The sequence below is a fragment of the Nycticebus coucang genome, chromosome 18 (assembly GCF_027406575.1).
Source record: "Nycticebus coucang isolate mNycCou1 chromosome 18, mNycCou1.pri, whole genome shotgun sequence".
NCBI lineage: Eukaryota > Metazoa > Chordata > Mammalia > Primates > Lorisidae > Nycticebus > Nycticebus coucang.
The window spans coordinates 47,157,130-47,176,721 of record NC_069797.1 but is presented as its reverse complement, the minus strand read 5'-3'; the positions used below and the strand labels follow the sequence as shown (position 1 = coordinate 47,176,721).

At 37.2% G+C, this 19,592-nt stretch overlaps 1 protein-coding gene across 3 annotated transcripts in view; it reads left to right on the top strand.

Annotated features, from left to right (window-relative positions):
• The window catches only part of STXBP4 (syntaxin binding protein 4), a 208,461-nt gene that overhangs the window by 71,709 nt on the left and 117,160 nt on the right, over window positions 1–19,592 (top strand). For all 3 annotated transcript variants that reach the window (XR_008375460.1, XM_053568303.1, XM_053568302.1), the window contains one exon: window positions 18,354–18,530. Coding sequence is in view for 2 of the 3 variants with exons in the window: in XM_053568303.1 (XP_053424278.1) it covers window positions 18,354–18,530 (177 nt within the window). In the remaining variant the exon portion in view is untranslated. The remainder of the gene's footprint in view (window positions 1–18,353; window positions 18,531–19,592) is intronic.

Sequence of the window (19,592 nt, the reverse complement as noted above, 5' to 3'; positions counted from 1 at the left end):
CTTCACCGCTCTTCTTCCCTCCACTTTTCTGAAGGTTCTGCAGATCCTTCCTCTGGCCTCCCTGCACCATTGTCCATCCCACTAACGCTCAACCTAACCATGTATGGAGTTTTTGGTGTGACTGATAGCTTCTTTACATCTTTTGAAATTTATTATACATATCTGCCGTATAAACTTCATTGATTTGTTCTCTGATGTATCTTACAACAATAACTGGCAAAGAGTAGATACTCAAAAATTTGGTGCATGGATGATGAGAAGAACGAAGAATATACTTTAAACTGACAGCAAGTTGGGAAGTAACTGAAAATCAGATAAGAGGCTCATAACAATACTCTAGAACAGCACTGTCCCATAGAAATATATAATGGAAGCCACACAAATATTGTTATTTTCTAACAGCCACACTTTTGAAAAAGTAAAAAGAAACAGGTAAAATTAATTTAGACATATTTTATGTTTTAATTAATTAGGATTAGGGTTAGGGGTCAAAGCATATCCAAAATGTCATTTTAGCATGCACTAATACTTGAAAGTTCATTAATGAGATATTTTTATATTGTTTATTTATGCGTATCTTTGAAACTCAGTATTATTTTACACAGTAAGCACATCTCAATTTGTACACTAAATTTTCATTGGAAATACTAGATCTATGTTTAGATTTAATAAAATTTACAGTTGAAAAAATAGACTCGTATACCCACATTGTCACTAACTTAATTTAAAAATAGTTATAACAAATACCAAAAATCTTTTACTTTTAATATTTATATCCACACTGAAAAAACATTTTTTGAGAAAAATTTGTCTTTAACCAAAATCTTTTCAAAATTATATATGTTAAAAATGTATTTAAACAAAATCTGTCTTTAACCAAAATCTTTTCAAAGCTCCACCTGTGATTAATTCTTGTCAATTCAGTATTATAAGCCTCAAATTCAAGGGATATTACATATAATAAAAGCAACTTTAATTATAACAGTATCAGCAAAGGATATTTCAAAATTATTTTAGTATTTGTAGCCAATTTATGTAACACTATGTCTAATAGTTCTCCATATTAATTTTTGGTAGAAAAATATGGAAAATCATTATTTTTGATTTATATTATGAAAAGTTTCAATGTCAATATAAATTCTTACACTTTTCTAGCTTCACAGATAAGCTTTCTTTTTTTGGAGTTTCAAATTGAACTCATTTACAGAAAATATGATATTGATGAGAAAATGTAAATCACACTGCCTTTTTTTGTCTTTGATTATTGAATATTGGTCATACATGCCTTTTCTTTTAAGAATACCTTGAATTAAAGTTAAAAACACAATAAATCTTTGTAAAACTCTTCCACAACCCAGGCAAGGAGCATCGCCAAGAAAGAGAGTAATATTAAACTCTTTGTCTTCCAATTTTTTAACTGTTCCATAAACTAATGATGACTCATAGAATTTACATAAACATACACTAAACAGTATTAACCATGTCTGTGATACTTTTTGTAAAATCAGCTTTAGAAAACTGAGCACAAGCTCAGCGCCTGTAGCTCAAGTGGCTAGAGCACCAGCCACATACTCCGGAGCTGGCAGGTTCGAATCCATCCCAGTCCCACCAAACAACAATGACAACTACAAACAAAAAAATAGCCGGGCATTGTGCGAGTGCCTGTAGTCCCAGCTACTTGGGAGACTAAGGCAAGAGAATCGCTAAGCCCAAAAGTTTGAGCTGTGACACCACAGCACTCTACCCAGGGCAACAGCTTGAGACTCTGTCTCAAAAAAAAAAAAGAGAAGAAAAGAAAACAGAGCACAAATATTTTCAATATGTATCACATAGTACAATAAAACAATAAACAAAACTGTCTCTTGTTTGAAAATGACAGTAAGTCCAGATTTTTAATTCAGTGTAGCTGGGACATGATCTTTCATGGTAAGAACAGATTTTCTTCATTATCTAGCTGAAGCTCTTTTCTTGACTGATATAAAAGGGTTAAAAATATCCACATCAGGGCGGCACCTGTGGCTCAGTCGGTAGGGCGCCGGCCCCATATACCGAGGGCAGCGGGTTCAAACCCGGCCCCTGCCAAACTGCAACCAAAAAAAATAGCCGGGCGTTGTGGCGGGCGCCTGTAGTCCCAGCTACTCGGGAGGCTGAGGCAAGAGAATCGCTTAAGCCCAGGAGTTGGAGGTTGCTGTGAGCTGTGTGAGGCCACGGCACTCTACCAAGGGCCATAAAGTGAGACTCTGTCTCTACAAAAAAAAATATATATATATATATTCACACCAAACATTTGGTTTTTTAAGGCCGAAAATCAACAACATTTCATCAATGTGGTGTCTTTTGAGACAATACACACATAAAATATGAATTGGGGATTGTCTCTTCTATAACATAATTCACCTAAAGCTGGAGGAAAGTACTTGTTCTTCAAATTTTGAATGAGTTGATCATTGATAGTATCAGAAAGTTCTTATGGTCTACGGGTATTTTTTTTGTGTGTGTGGCTTATTTGAAGATCTTTGATTTTTTTAAAAATAGCTTTTCTAGTCTTTCTATCATATCTGTAATTACCATCTCCATCTAAAAAGAGTTTCTTCTTTTGTGCAAAATTCCAATCCATTTTACAGCTGGATTTTACAGATGTTAAACCTTTACTTCTGATTTTGGACAACTGATTTTTCAATATTATTGATTCTTTTTTAACTATTAAGAGTAAGCTTCTTATCAAATTTACCGTGCATTCGTAAAAAAGATTTTTAAAAATTCTTACACAATAAACACACCTTTTGCCAATTTCAATTGCATTAAAATGAAATTTGCAACATACCTCCTTATACTGTCTATTGTTATGATCATATTACTAGCAAATTCACCTCCATTTTATTCTGCATCTGTAGCGGGTCTTTATTTTAAATTTAATTTAAATGTAATTTCATTTTGTTCAACTTACTTTATGGGCAAATTTTGAACTTAATAAAAAAAGTAATTACAGTCTACTATAATAAGTATTTCAATTTAATTACAATTATGATTTACATAGATATCATTATAACTTACACTGTCTGCATAAAATACTCAGATAAGCACACTATGCATATAGATTGGTGTGCGAAAAAAAGTTTCGAAGTTAATTGACACTGACCAGATCAGTTAGGTGTTTATGTATAGATATTCTATTCATAGGACTCACATGTCTGACACAGACATTACGGTTCAACAGTAATAGTATCTTGGGCGGCGCCTGTGGCTCAGTGAGTAGGGCGCTGGCCCCATATACTGAGGGTGGTGGGTTCAAACCCAGCCCCGGCCGAACTGCAACAAAAAAATAGCCGGGCGTTGTGGCGGGCGCCTGTAGTCCCAGCTACTTGGGAGGCTGAGGCAAGAGAATTGCCTAAGCCCCAGAGCTGGAGGTTGCTGGGTTGCTGTGAGCTGTGACACCACGGCACTATACTGAGGGCAATAAAGTGAGACTCTATCTCTACAAAAAAAAAAAAAAAAAAAAAAACAGTAATAGTATCTTACATGATGTACTAAATGAAGTGAAATGTAGTTTTACCAAAACAATGAAGTTTTGTAATATAAAAATACTTCACACCTCTTCAGTTGTTAAATTTTAATTCAAACTAGAGTTAAATTAAATATGCAGTTCCTCACTTGACTAGCTATATTTCAGGTGTTCAGTAGCCACATTAACTAGTGGCTGCCCTGATTGCCCAGTGCCAGTCCACAGCTCTGCATCCTGGCTGCTCAGAGAGTGTCAGCAACAGCAGCAGTATCAGTGACAGTCGGCACCAGATTTCAGTCTCAGATCTCATCCAGACCTGGGGAATCCTTTAACAAGTCTTCAGGTGATTAGTGCCTTAAAATGTGAGAAGTTGCTTGCCAAGATAATAGGCAATGGAGGATTTAGTGGTAATGGGAATATTCCAAAGGGATTTATGCAAAAGATACCATGAGGAGAAAGTCAGCCGCATCTAACAATGATAGAATGTGCCGTAATAAACAAAGAGAGAGCAGTTAGACTTTATGATTTAGTAACTGAGAGTCTGTAACTATGCAATTAACCAAACAAGATAAATGAGATTGAGGGTTAAAGTGTGTTCATTTAGAGGGCAACTTAATGTAAAGTTTCCAGTTTTAGCAAAAATAGTTAAAAATACATATACATGTCTGTGTATACAAACCCACGTGTATTCATAAGATCCTATTCGTCTCATAAGCATACACTCAGTAATAAAGTAGACTACCCAAAATCAACCTTCAAACTCTCCATTTTAAAATACATTGACCAGACATACAAACCATTCAGCTTTTATGTATATATAATGACATATTCTTTAAAAGGAATTTTAGTTAATAAAAGAGATTTTATGCTTCGGTGAAAATGCTATCATTTCCATTTAAAAGATTAATACTTTTGCAATTAATGAGCCTTTAAAAATGATGAAAGAGAGCATATATAACTTCTTTTTTTTCTTTTTCTTTTTTTCTTTTTTTTGAGGCAGAGTCTCATGCTTGCTTCTATAGCACGTATACTAAAATTGAGACAGAGTTTATCACTCTGTAGCTGAGGCTAGAGTGCCCTGGTGTCAGCTTAGCTCACAGCAACCTCAAACTCTTTGGTTCAAAGGATCCTCCTGCCTCAGCCTCCTGAGTAGCTGAGACTACAGATGCCTGCCACAACACCAGCTAATTTTTTTTATTTTTGGTAGAGACGGGGTCTCACTCTTGGTCAGGCTGGTCTTGAACTCCAGAGCTCAAGGGATCCTCCCACCTTGGCTTCCTAGATTGCTAGGATGATACGCATGAGCCACCATGCTCAGCCATATAACTCTTCTCTTAAAAACTTTTAAAACCTTGATTTGCTTATCAACTTGGCTGTTATTGGCGTATACAAAGGCTCCTGATTTGTGGACATTGATTTTATATCCTGAGATGTTACAGGAGTTTTGTGGTTGAGTCTCTGGGGTTTTCTAAGTATAAGATCATATCATCAGCAAAGAGTGAGAGTTTGACTTTCTCTTCCCCCATTTGGATGCCCTTTATATCCTTCTCTTCCCTGATTTCATTGGCTAGAACTTCAGAAAAATGTTGAGTAGTGGTGGCGATAGTAGACATCCTTGTCTGGTCCTAGTTCTAAGCGGAAAAGCTTTCAGTTTTACTCCATTCAGTATGAGGTTAGCTGTGGGTTTGTCATAGATGGCTTCAGTCAGCTTAAGAAATGTGCCACCTATGCCTCTTTTCTTAAGTGTTCTTGTTAGAAAAGGGTGTTGAATTTTGTCAAATGCTTTTTCTGCATCTATTGAGAGGATCATATGGTCTTTGTTTTTGCTTCTATTAAAAACTGGAAACTTAAATTATATAAAGTTTGGCAAAGCTTCTTCCCTTTAATATGATATCCTTTCGAAGTTTTTGACACTGTCAGCACAGTACTAATATAAATCCTTTAAACATGAAGGTAACCTAATTATTAAAACACCATTAGATTGATTTTCAATTTGTTTTCCAATGAGGGAATACAAGTTGATATCCTTATTCTTTCAAACTTATAATCAAATTATTGTGAGTCAGTGGCTTAATCCAAAAACCTCCTATTTTTTTTTAAACACCACGTAGTCAAAAGAAAAAAAAATTTTTCTGGACCTGAGACAAGACTCACACCTATTAATACTATTTGCTGGAAGGGAGCAGGGAGATGAGGAGACAGCAGCCTGAGGAACCTGGCACGTGGCATGAGGTAGCTGCAGCCATGCCAGCCATCTTCCTACCCCTCCATGTGGTCTAAGAAAGTAAGGAGGTTCAGAGTGCCCCCCATGGTCGGACCTTCCCACACCCTTCATACTTCTTAGGGCCTGAGCCATCTGGGAGCCCCAGCTCTATGTCCCCTCTCCTGGCCCAGATCCTGGGCACACAGTTGCTGTGAGACTCATCCCTTTCCCGGGGGCTAGTACCAAGGCCCTGTTTATATGTGTGTGTAGAGTGGGAGTCCAGACTGGTCTTGAACTTCTAGCCTCAAGAGCTCCTCCCACCTCAGCCTCTCAAAGTGATGAGATTCCAGGCATGAGCCACCATGCCTGGCCAATAATTAAGGTTCAAGTTATGGACATTAATTTCCCATTATTTAGTGTAGTGGCCTGAAAAGAAAGCATTGAAGGGCTAAAAGAGAAAAAGGAGGACTGGGAGAAAGGCAGGGAGAGGAAAGAAACTAATGACAGAAGCTGTGACGGGCTCCTTTTTCACCAGAAGAGTCAGGGTATTGTCTTCATCCAGGGATAGCAACCAGACTACTTACTCACTGTTTTGTAAAAAATTAGCTGTTCTGTTCTCTAAAACCTAAGTATTTTTTGATGACTTTTTATGTCTTACAGCCTTACTGTTTAAAATCATCAGCACAATTTCCCATGAAATTATACTTGTTATTTTTTTCTTCATGTTATAACAACTTTTAACAGGCATGAGCTGTTCTAGCGATTTCCTTTGATCAACAGCTTTCTAAAACCCTCTCTCATATTTAAGTTGTTTTTAAGGTTTCTTTCAGCATAGTGTTATGACCTAAGGCAGCAATGAATTGGTGAACAGTTGAAACCCGAAATATTTAACTTGTCTGAACCAGTCTCTGCCCTAAAGAGACATGGGAAATTGTTCATTTGGCAACCTGTCAAGGTTCAGATAAGCCCAGTTGTAGTTGTCCTCACCTGTGCAAAGATTGGGTTGCATGCTTGAAGATAGCATAGAATCCTGAAGCAGAAATGTAAGGTCAAAAAAAAAAAAAAAAGAAAGAAAGAAATGTAAGGTCCAATCAATCCAGGATTCTCTGCAGACAGTCAAGGTTGGACATGAACTTCGTAACAGCTGGTGCAGCTGACATGTGATTTTAATTTATGGATGAAGCAGCAAAAAAAAAAAAAAACTTTAAGAACAAATTAAATGTATCTTTAAAAGGAGCAACAATAATAATAAGTGATTACTAAAGTAGTATTCACACGTTTGCACTTTTAAAGATTGTGTCCCTTTGTGTATTTAAGAAATTGTAAAGCCTCTAATTTTTAGAATTGATAAGACTTCACACTCTTTTTAAATTCTTCTTTAGTGGTCTGAATTTTTAACAATTTTTTAGCATACTGCTAGTGGGTATTCTGAGACGCTATCTCATCTTTAGAGGAAAAAAGATGAAAAATATTACATATATTTGACTTGTCAGTCTTTTCTGTTCTAAAATAAAAGCATGCTATAGTAAAATATACCTGTTTCCATTTCAGATGGTTGTTTATGGCTTCAGAATCTCAACTTTTATTTTCTGTTAAAAACCCTCTTTACAAATTAGACTATTGTCCCAGTTACTCAGAAGGCTGAGGGAGGAGGATCACTTGAGCCCAAGAGTTAAGAGTCTGCAATGAGCCATGATCACGCCACTGTACTACAGTCTGGGTGTCAGGGCAAGACCCTGTCTCAAAATTAAAAATTAAAAATTATGTTCTATAAATAGAATAATACAGTATGTCTATCACTTTTGGGGATTGACTCTTAATACTGAGCATAATTCCCTTCAGATCCATCCAGATTGTTGTGTGTGTCCATCAGTTGTTCCGTTTTATTGCTGAGTACATATAAAACTTATTAATTTTAAAATAAAGCTGGTGGGTCAGTTTCCTGGTTATATTGTACTATTATTATACTGTAATAATGCTAGATGTAAACGTTGAGGGAGACGTGGGAGCTCTCTTATTATTTCTTGCAATTATCTGTGAATCCACAATTATCTTAAATTTTTTTTAAAAATTAAACCTCTTTGAGAAAAGAAATTACATAGAGGCAGACCTCGGTATGGTACATTATTTCATTTGTAAAAAGCACAGTTGACAGTGTCATCTCTGATTCATCTGTGCAGGTTTTAACTCGCTCGGCTTATTGGTGGTGCTGAGAGGGCTTGATTTGTTTCCTTCTGTGCCGATTTAGTGTTTCTTGATTTTTTTGTGTGTATCCCAAAACTTTTGTAATGACCTTGTCTAACTAAAGCTTTTACAACGATGACGGACAGCAATCTGATTGAAGAAACCAACTTAGTTGGATTTATTTTTCAACATTAATTCCCCTTTTGTGATTCAGAAAACGACTTCATATTCTCTGCCATCAGACTTTGCCTAAGAAACCGCCTAAGGTGAAGACAGCTTGCTTGGATAGGGAACACCAGGAAGTAGCTTTTGGAGAGGCCAGTTGGCATTCCTGTTTGCACAGACCCCAGCCTAGTGCTCTACTAGAGGTGAAGGTAGCATTCTAAGCAAGCGTTGGAAAACAAAGGTGTCTTAATTCAGAAGTTTCATTTACAAATAGCTGTTTATTTTTTTAATGTAAAAGATATCTTACTATTTAATATAGAACTCATTTTAATTTAGAATCATAGAATTGACAGTGTTAGAAGAACTTGGAAGAAAAGTGATCTTATTCCTTATACACGTCGGATCCTTCCAGTTCATTTGATTATTGCCCGTAGTCAATTGGCCTACTTAGAACTGATGATGCCACAAAGTTCTTTGGTTCCATACTGTGAGCCACTTTTTTTCTGGTGGTTCAGGGACCACATGTCACACTTCTCATCAATTGTATCACCCATTCCTGTGGTAATATACAAGAAAGACTAGGCAAAATAATTTAAGAAACATTTATGAAATGCTTATTTTATATGGAGGCCCTATGAACATTAAACAGAGAGTACAAGGAGCTCTCAATCTAAGGAAAAAGAAGAAAAATAGCAAAACCATCATTTCTTAGAAAGCATTTCATAATAGGTGCCCTGTAGCTGGTGAGTCGTTAGAGGCGTATTTGTACACAGAAGTAGGCATTACTCCCTATAATTTTCCTTATTTAACTAAAAGCAAATATACATCTTTAAAATTCCATTAGTCAGTTGCTAAAAGAAAACCTTTCAGTTGTATATTTTAAATGTCTATTGAGAAGCCAAACATTTACGTTTCTTAATGTTGTTAGAGCAATATTCATTTGGCTGACAGACTAGTAAATTTTACCTAAGGAGGAAGTAGTGATAAGGCAGTTGATGCTATAAAACCCTTATCTTGGCAGTTTACTATGTGAGAACCCTTTCAGTACTCTTATATCAATAAGGGACTCATGACATTAATACAATGACATTAAAACAAATGATTTATTCATACACTATTTTAGAGTTGAAAATAAGACTTCTCTAGTCAAGACTGACACCACATAACTAAATCATTCTACTTGAAAATACTGTTCTTTGATTCATTGTCAACCACGTTGGGTACCAAAGTCTGTAACCATAATTTCATGTTAAACTGTGATCCCCATCACAGTTCTTCACGATTGAAGGCAGCTGATTTCCTGACGCGGTCACGTACCCTTCATCTTATCTGTATCCTTCCCACTCCTACTTTTTCCTCTTCTCTCTTCTTAAGCTCTTAATCCATAACTCATTTTCCCTTTTCCTCACCACAATTTTCAGGATCTCTTTACATTGAAAAGTTACTATCTCTAATTCTACCAATTCTGGGGCAGACATTTCCCCCGTCTACAAATTGCCTTCCTAATTTTTGAGTAATTTTAAACATAGGTGTTTTGTGTTACCAAGCTTCAGGCTTCCAATCCTGTGGGAATTAAGGTCAAGGAAATTAGGAAGACGAGACCAGGTCTTCTCCATAAAACAGTCAGAGGCTTCCAGTCTCCGTCTTATACAGCTGTATCAGCCTTGTGATCCCATATCTTTCTTTAACCCATGTAAAAATTATTTTGTTTGAAATATGGTATGAGATGAAGATCTACATTTTATCCTTTTTTCCCCAAATAGTTGGTTATCATAATCATTTATTATTTTGTGGTATCACCATTATCATAAATTAAATTTTTAAATAATTTAAGGTCTATTTGGGGCTATCTGGTCTTTCCAGGTTCTTTGTCAATATTTATGGAGTTAATAACTCTTCTTTGACCAGTGCCAACTATTATAACCTTACATATGCCTTAACCTTAGCCTGGCTCTCACTTTGTTTTCTTTCTTTATTGTTGCTGCTGTTTCAAAAATTTGCTTACCAGTTATGCCTGATTTATTCTTCCAAATCAACTTAATTTTGTTATTTAAATCTTATTATAGCTAGCTTCGAATTTAAAATTCTTCATCAAGTTCCTTCAAAACAAAATTTGATAAAATTTTGATTCTAAAACAAAGAAAAAAATGTTTGATTCTTTGATTAAATTTTTAAAGGTTAATTTTGAAGAAATACATTTCCATTCTGAAATGGAATTCATCTGTAGTTTAAACCCTAAACTACAGATGAATTATAAATGTTTAATATCTAAAAAAGCACCCTTTGAGCTGTACCATATTTCAATAAAGAGAGTTTAAATTCTCATTAGGAAAGGAAGTTCCAATACTGCAAATGTTCCCTTTTGGTACATTGGTAGCCAAAATTGGAGAGTTAAGAAAATCGTGTTTTGTTTTGTTTTTTTTTTATGTCAAATTTCATTAAACCAGAAAATACATATCCAGGGTTAAATACATTGTCAAAACAAAGTTTTAACTACTTATTTATATTGTGAACAAGATTCACATGATGAAATTCATCAGCCAGTTGTGTTTTTGTGTCTGTCCTTGATTAGGGACTTCTGTTTGTAAAGGAGAATTAAAATCGTTTCTTTGATTTTCTTTGATGTTCAGAGGCAGAAATCAATTCTGCTCCTTTTAGGGATCCAGGCAGCTGCAGGTAAAGAAGTTGACAACTCTGGGGAGAGTTAATTAGAGCTAATTATAATGAGATTGGCCTGCTTTTCTTCCAAAAAGCTTAACGAGTCTTCCTTTGCGAAGTGAAGCAGGATTTTGGATTGTCACACAAACTAAAGAAAGTCTTTTTTTCTTGAACTTACTGCTATCTGTCATTATCACACACTTTATAAAGAAGCGTCGCTCCCTCAGTTGTGGAATCAAGGACGTATAGTTCTTGAGAGCATGCACTCTATGAACTCAGAATGGAAAATTGTAATTTTTAAGGAAATGTAAATTAATGTGCAGAATTTTTAATGAAAAAGTAAGAAACAAGAAATGAAATTGTCAAACAAGTGTAACTGTTTTTTTAACCTTGGTATTTTCTTCATTCCACTTACTTTTGATATAATCTCATTCGCTTAATAAAAGGTTTTTTTTAATTTATAAAAGAGTATAATGAAATAGTTTTCCTTTTATTATATGTTGTTTCTCCAGTCATGGTTCATGGCTGTTATTGTAATCATTAATAAAATGCACTTCTACCAATATACTTATAAAGCTAAAACCTTTCATGAAGAAATTTCCTATGAAAGCTTTCTGCCTAATAATGTTTTCTGAGACAATTATATACAAAAAATGAAATAGTCCTTTTCACAGTTTGTCAACTCAGTTATATCTCATTTTTGTGTTAAGTGGAGCACCTGCTCATATTTGATAAGGTTTTTTACTTCCAGACAGCTTGTGTTCTAATTTGGGCAGTCAAGACCCTTTGATTATAGCAAGTTAGGTAATAAAATATTTTAATGACCGTTCAAGGTAGCAGTAGGCCATACTAAATACAGACAATAAACATGATAAAAGATTAAAAGGAAGAAAAGATCATATATGCTAACATGGACTGGAAATAGAGAAGGTAAAATCAGGGGTAGTTTTTTTGTTTGTTTGTTTGTTTTTGCAGTTTTTTGGCCAGGGCTGGGTTTGAACCCGCCACCTCTGGCATATGGGGCTGGCGCCCTACTCCCCTACTCCTTTGAGCCACAGGCTCTGCCTCAGAGGTAGGTTTTGAAGGACAGGTTAGAACTGGATGAAGGCAAAAGGGGGCAAAGATTATGCACCTGGTGGAATAATGTGACCAAAAGCGCCTTGGGCGTGGGAGAGTTTAGTCTGGGAAATGTGGTTAAGTTCATGAACTGTGGTAATCATGTAAGAAAGTTACAGGGACTGAGGCGAGGAACGTTGTTTGAGGAGAACTTAGAAGCATGAAGAGTGAGGGTGTGTTTATCGTGTACCATGTACATAGGCTGGTCACCGAAGGTGGAATTTGAGCAATATTTTAGGAAATCATTCCTTCCATTAGTATATAGAATACTTTACAGTGAAGAACACAGTTGGCACCATGATCACTGATTTGACAGGCCTGATATCCAAGCATGAGGTGATAAAGACATGAATCAGTCAGGTGATGAGAATGGAAATTAAGGAATGGCTGTACATTACATCGTAAAGGAAGGCTTCCCAGGGCTTGCTCACTGGTTAGGTAGGGAGGTGGCATAGGCCTAGAGGAGCAGTGAGGAAAGGGAAAGAGCCATCGTGTGTATCAGAGGTGTATAAAAGGTTCTGGTTATCTGTGCTGAGGTCGTCATTTGTAAGTATCTTCAAAGCTCTTTGAGCTCATCCATTGAGAGACATATTACACATTTTAATAAATCAGGCACATACATTAAGGAAACTAGATAGAATTTGCTTTTCAATATTTTCGTTCAACAGCCCTCTTCCTGCAGGAACCCTTAATCTTTCTCACAAGCTGTAATGGGACCAAGAAGTGTTTTCCAATGAGTGGATGTAGGCAGCTGATAAGAGACGTATTCTTCGGGGCTTGGTAGCATAAGTTACATTACACTAAAACATATATCTCTTTGCAGTCTCCTTTCTCTCCTGTCAGCCGTTGACATTTTGAAAGATTTACTGATGAGCTTAAAAATTACAGAACTTCTAAGGGTAGCGAGGGGGGTGTGCTAGCCTAATTACAACGTGCAACTGCAGTTAATGCTTTTTCCTTCTACTTTAGGGAACCGTTATGCTCACACCTAGAAAGGAAAGGGTTTTACATAATTGTTGTTAACATTAAAAAAGACGTGCAAATTGTGTTTCCAAACAACTCTAAAGTTTAAGAGCTGGTATTACTAATTGAGTGCTTCAGGAAAACCCTTAATAAATTATCTAGTCTAGCTCTCTGATCACATAGGTGATTATCTGTATTTTCTAAAGCGGTCAAAGAGGAAAGGGAAAAACTGGTACCAAGAACTGTAATCATTTTTTTTTTTTTAATATGCTTGCGAGAGTTGTTTTGGTCTTATAAAACAACCGTGTAATTCTCTGAGTCTTGGAGAATTACACAGCTAGAAAATGAAAAAAAAAAATTACAGGTCTAGGATGCTGACTTAGAAACTCAGCGTCCCATCCAAAGCCCATGATTTTTACTCTAGATCATGTTGCTTTTGGGGAGAAAACATATATGGAAAAACACAAAGCATATCACCCTATGTTAAAGCCGGCACCACCCCTTGTCCAAGTCCAAAGAGATTTTCATTAGTTCAAATTATGTTTTCAAAGGAAAATTTGGTCAGATCTTCCTTAAAAATTCATTAGGAAATTGTGAGGTGGATAAACCTCATTTTGCAAATGGGCAACATGTGTTGAAGGCACTTTTGTCAGCATCACCAGAAAAATTTAAGCCCGAGATTTGGCTTCATAATTCAGGACTCCCTTCTATACATTTGTTCGTACTGCTTAGTATTAAAAAGCATAATGCTCATGTGGATTTTTATCATTTACTATTATATCTTAGTTTTTCTTTTATCATCTAACTTTCTAAACTGAATTAAACTCTGCCTAATACATAGTAAATCAGTAAACTGATGGCAGCATTTGCCCTGATGGGATTTCAGGCTCAGGGTGAGGTACTGGGAAAATTCTGGCTCAATTGTTAGTGACATAGGAGGCTTTACAGTTATTTATTAGAAGACAGCCTGGGAGGAAAAGAGAAAATGGATTTGTGTGATCCTGTATTGCTAAATATGGCACACTGCTGTTATCTTTTCTATACTGCTTCCTCTAAGAGTCATCATTTCAATGCACTAATCTTTTAAACAGCCATTCAGTGGGAACTGGGCTAGAACTTTGCTAAGGGGTCACATTCACCAGCCTGACAGTAGTACATTTACAAAAGAGATGGCATGAATTTATTCAGCATCAAAACCTCTGCCTCTTTTACCACCCGACTACATTTCACACTGTATTACCATCAGTGCACTGTAATGGCTATATAAATTCCATCCAGATTCTTCATTTAATTAACTAGCATTCTTTGAACAAAAATAAAAGTGCTGTTTTCATAGAGGAATAAAAGCTGCATGAAGTGAGTGTGAAGGAGACAAATCATCAAATTAGTTATTCTTCATTGCAGCTATGGAGAATTTTCTGCCCCTTCTCTTTCTCTTCAGAGGCAATATATTTTTTCCAGTTTGATTGAATGGAAAATGGGTAGCTATGGAAGGGCCCCCAGTATATTCGAGTCTGTTGTAATGGCCACATCCTAAGCTCACGCAGAGCTGGGCACTAATGAGATTGCCATCTACAAGTGTTTTTTGTTTGAACATTTTCTATACTTGGTGAGGTAATAAGGCACAGTAGCCAGGAAGGTGAACTTTGTAACTAGACTCCCTGGCTTCAAATCCTAGCTCTGCCCCCTATTAGGTTTGTGATTCTGAGTAAGCCACTTAACCTTGGTGTGCATCAGCGTCCCTATCTATAAAATGAGGATAATATAACAGAAGAATAATAGACATACTCCACATAGTAGTGTGCAGATTAACCAAGGCAGTCCGGGTAAAACATCCAGGCAGTGCTGGCACATGGCAAGCCTTTCCCAGCCCTTTGTCTCCATTACTCCCCTCCAGGAAGCCTCTACTCCAGTCAAGATCGGCCTGGCCTCATTTCTCAGCTGTGCCTCCTTCCTTCTTGTCTCTCTTCCTGTGTTCACGTTGTTCTTTTTGTCTTACATGTTCTCCTCTCTTGCTCCATTTATCTAAGTCAGACCACCTGGCATTCTGTGCTGAGCCAGAAAAAGGGCAGGTATCTTTTACCCTTTCGTATTTCTTGTCACATAATATGGTTGTCCTGCTGCAGTAGCTGCTAAATAAATGCTGTGGATGAACGATCCCATTCGCTCTGCATTCGGACTGTGTTCAGAGTCTAACCACTTCCCACACGCTCCACCACTGCCACCCTGTTCACTCTGTCTCCTTTCTCTTGTCCCTGCTTCCACCCTTGCCCACCCCGTCCACTCTGCTCTCAGCACAGCAATGAAAGTGATCCTTCTAAAATTTGTATCAGGTCATGTCCATTCTCTGCTCACTTTCCATCTCACCCTGAGTAAAACTCGTGTCCTTAGAATGGCCTACAAATTCCCTTAAGATCTGCCCCTCCACTCTGTGCCATCCCCATCACTACATAGTCCTGTTAACCTCTGCTCTCACAGCCCACTCTTCTGTTCCTGTCCTCTGCTACCGCCACCTCTGCCATGCTGGCCCCTTGCAGGTCTCTGGAGATTCAGGGCAGGGCCTCTGCACCAATAGTTCTCTCTGTCCAGAAAGCTCTTCCTTGGGAAATCATGACTCCCTTCCTCCTGCAGGTCTCTCATCAGATAGAGTGCAGAGTGTGACCTGCACTCATAACCCCTATTTTACTGTCTCCCCAAACTAGAATGTAAATTCTGAGGGGCAGGAGAGAGGGACTTTTTTCTATATTATCCAGTGGCTATCCCCAGCACTTGAAATAGAACCTGACACATAATAAATACTTAATAAATCATTACTGAATGTATGAATGAAAAACTGACCCTTAAGAATATGTCCACCTTCCTAACCCTCCCAGCACTTCAGATGTATTTAGGCTCAAACAAAAACCAAGTGTCCCATAACAGCTCCAAGAAAATTAAAATAGCCATAGTTTAATATTAGCCATGGCAATTGGAGCAGAAAGTTCCACTGCAGAGAAGAGAGATTTCTGCATCAAGTAAAGAAAAAAAAAATGGCTTTCAGTATGATAACTGCCATGTTAAATTATCCTGGTTTTCTCTCTTTGACCTACCACCATGATACATTTTTCCCCTCAAGGTATATTTTGAGAGAAAAAGTTATTTCGGCTAATCTATTCCTGCGGTGGAGAATGTAGTGTGTGAGGTTTTCTTGTTTTGTTCTGTTTTGTCATTTAGAGGCAAAGTAAGAGGGTGGAAAGAGAGCTTTAACGTTACCGTCAGGCAGACCTGGGTTCAAATTCTGGCACTGCTGTGTATCCTTGAACAGGTTATGTAACTTCTCTGAATAGCTAGCTGGGCTGCCAAAAAAGAGCATACACATTTTGAGCAATGTTACCTATGTATTACTTTTCCTTTGCCATAATCAGAAGTGTCTGGATACTGGTGGCAAACCACTTTGAGCAGCTCTTGTAATTGCAGAAGTCAAACGTAACTTGTATTCATCTTTTGTTATTGGTATATTATAGGAGACTGAGCACCATGCTTATAGGAGGGATCACCGGTACTTGAGGGAGGCCCTGGGAGTGGAACAATCTCCTGGCCATGGAGATGTTTTGCAGCCCGGAAACAAGCCCTCAAGCAACTGAATGAGTTAAGATCAGTCACTCATTAGCAAGTATGTGTTGGACCTTGAACATTTGTGGAGGGTGGGAGTCAAGCTGGGGGGAAAGAGCACCTAGCGATCATTACGCAGGTAGCCCTTGTAGGTCATCACTGGGCACTCCCCAGACCTGTTGTATAGCGGTTCAATAAATGGCCATGGTGGAGGTTACTCGGGACTCTCCTGCACCTCTGGGAGTCCACCTCTTGCAAGCTTGTACTTTCAATCTGCATTTGGGCTGTTTCATGCCTGACACTGGGACCAGAACAGCACCAACAGTATATATTGAGTATTACCATTTTAGTACAACTTTTTCTTAAAACATGTATACATTTTTTTGGCACCCTCTTATTTTCTTACTATGAAATGGTTATTAATAATGCCTTTCTCTCAAAATTGTTCTAAAGATTAAATGACAAAAGATACGTGAAGCACCTGAGACATTAAACATGTTTAATAAATGTCTTGTGTGGGACTGAAAACTAATACAACTTTCTTGGAAGGAAGTATGGAGAATCCTCAAAGAACTCAAATTAGACCTCCCATTTGATCCCATAGTCACATTACTAGGCATCTACTCAGAAGGAAAAAAGTCATTTTCTCATAAGGACATTTGCACTAGACTGCTTATTGCAGCTCAATTTACAATCGCCAAAATGTGGAAACAGCCTAAATGCCCACCAACCCAGGAATGGATTAACAAGCTGTGGTATATGTATACCATGGAATACTATTCAGCCATTAGATGAGATGAAGACTTTACATCTTTTGTGTTAACCTGGATGGAGTTGGAACACATTCTCAGTAAAGCATCACAAAAATAAAGAAACAAGGATCCAAAGTACTCACTTCTAATCTGAAGCCAGTAGACAATCTGGCTTAAGAAATACTTAAATCAGTTCAAGATGGGGGGAGGGGGAATGAGGGAGCAAGGAGGGGGAGTGGGGTGGGTGTGCTCCCACTTAATGGGCACAGTGTTAGGGTGTATGGCACACCTCTTGGGGGCGGGACACAATTATAAGAGGTACTCTACCCAACAAATGTAAACATTGTAACCTAATTCTTTGTAACCTCAATTAACCTGAAACAATAAAAATAAAAATAAATGTCTTGTGTAGCATTGCATTGCATCCTACACATAGTGCTATGTATGTTGCTACTATTTTCCAACCAAAAGTAGCAGTTAAACCCATGTCTAAGAGAAAATGTTGCCCCCTGATGCCATGAAGAAGTCCCACAACATTATAAATTTATCAGTCACCTCTGATAAAGCTCCAAGAGACTTTTTTTTTTTTAGAAACAAAGTCTCACTTTATTGCCCTCAGTAGAGTGCTGTAGCAACACAGCTCACAGCAACCTCCAACTCCTGGGCTTAGGTGATTCTCTTGCCTCAGCCTCCTAAATAGCTGGGACTACAGGCACCCACCACAATGCCTGGCTATTTTTTTGTTGCAATTTAGCTGGGGCCAGGTTTGAGCCCATCACCCTCAGTATATGGGCCAGCGTCTTACCCACTGAGCCACAGGAGCCGCCCCAAGAGCCTTTTTAGAACACAAACTCTACCACCCACTTGAGTTCTGTTGTAACCTACCCTTTTTATATTTTGAGTAAATTGTTATTCTTCTATTTTCCATTTTCACCTCTCTACTTCCCTTATTTTCAAAACATTATACTAGCTGTGTAAAGTTAAGAAAATGTCAGTAGGCTGAAAGTTATCTAAGAGATCAATAAAGGAAAAGGTAAGATCAAGCAGTTTTGTCACATAGTAAAATAACATGAATATGAATTTTTTAAATTGAGAAGTGAAGAACATACATATATTGATTTTTTTTTGACATTATAACTTCCAAATGAAAATATTTTATGTAAGCCACTGGACTATTTCTTACATTTTTTTTAATGGCATTTAATTTTTAAATCTTTAGGAAGCCAAAGCCGTCGTTGAAGAGTCAAGCGCCCTGCGGAGTCGGCTTCATCTTGCTGAAGCAGCGCAGAAGCAGTTGCACGGGATGGAAATGGACTATGAAGAAGTGATCCGTCTGTTAGAGGCCGAGATCGCAGAGCTAAAGGCTCAGCTTGCTGATTATGCTGACCAAAATAAAGTAAGCAAAACAGTCTTCTCTTCCAGTTACCATGGTTTCCTTGCCGTTGTCATGTACCCTGTTTTCATTTTCTTTTCATCTGCACTTGTAAACTAGGTCAGTGTTTGTCTTCTGTTATTCAATGATAGGATGATGTGTCCTGATGTGAGTATAGGGAAGATCTTGAGCCTTCCTTTATCCAGATAGCTTTGGGATGGAAAAAGCATGTGCCCCAAATTTATATAGGTCATTGGTCAACATCGTTCAGTGCCAGCATTAAGTCCTGGAACTATTTAACATTTAATTGTTTACATTTTTTTCTTTTTCTTTCTAAACTTGCTAATTTGTCTGTGGAGATAGAAGGAGGAGCCCTCTAGGGCCTGGGTTTTACTCTTTCATTAGAATCCTTAAGGAACGATGAAAGCTAAAGAATTTTTGCCTAAGACCCAAGATAATTAATGGGAAGAAAGTTTGAATTGCTTTTTATTTTAAATGTGACATGTAATAAACTAGTCTCAAATAGAAGATCTTCCCGTTTCAATAGCAAGTTACTGAATGCTTTTCACAAGGCAATGTGAACTTTTATGTGAATTATTTTGCATAATTCATACTATATGCATTGAATAGCCTTCAGAAACTATAACAGGCATATATATTTCTACTTCACTGACCTAAGGAAGAAAATTGAATAAATTGAAATAGGTATTTTATAACTTCCCAGAGTTGTTTACTTATAATAGGTTTATCTGTAAGCCAATCAGTTTTCAAGAGAGCATAAAGCAAATTTAAATAACTTTTGAGTAAACATAAAAGAGTTAAATAATTCAGGTATACCAAGTGAAAATGAAACTAGTTTTAGAAATGCACAACACAGAAGAAACTCTGAAATTTTCTTTGGTTAGCTCTTCAGAGTCACGAACATATTTGTGACATTTATTCATTGGAACCAATTCCATAAGGAAGTTCAAGTTTCCATCTCCCTTTGATAATGCCACAAGGCCAAGGGGAAAATATGTCACTTGATAAAGCAGCAATACTTGGGAGTATTACATTTTTTTTTTCTTCACTTTTGACCAGTATTTA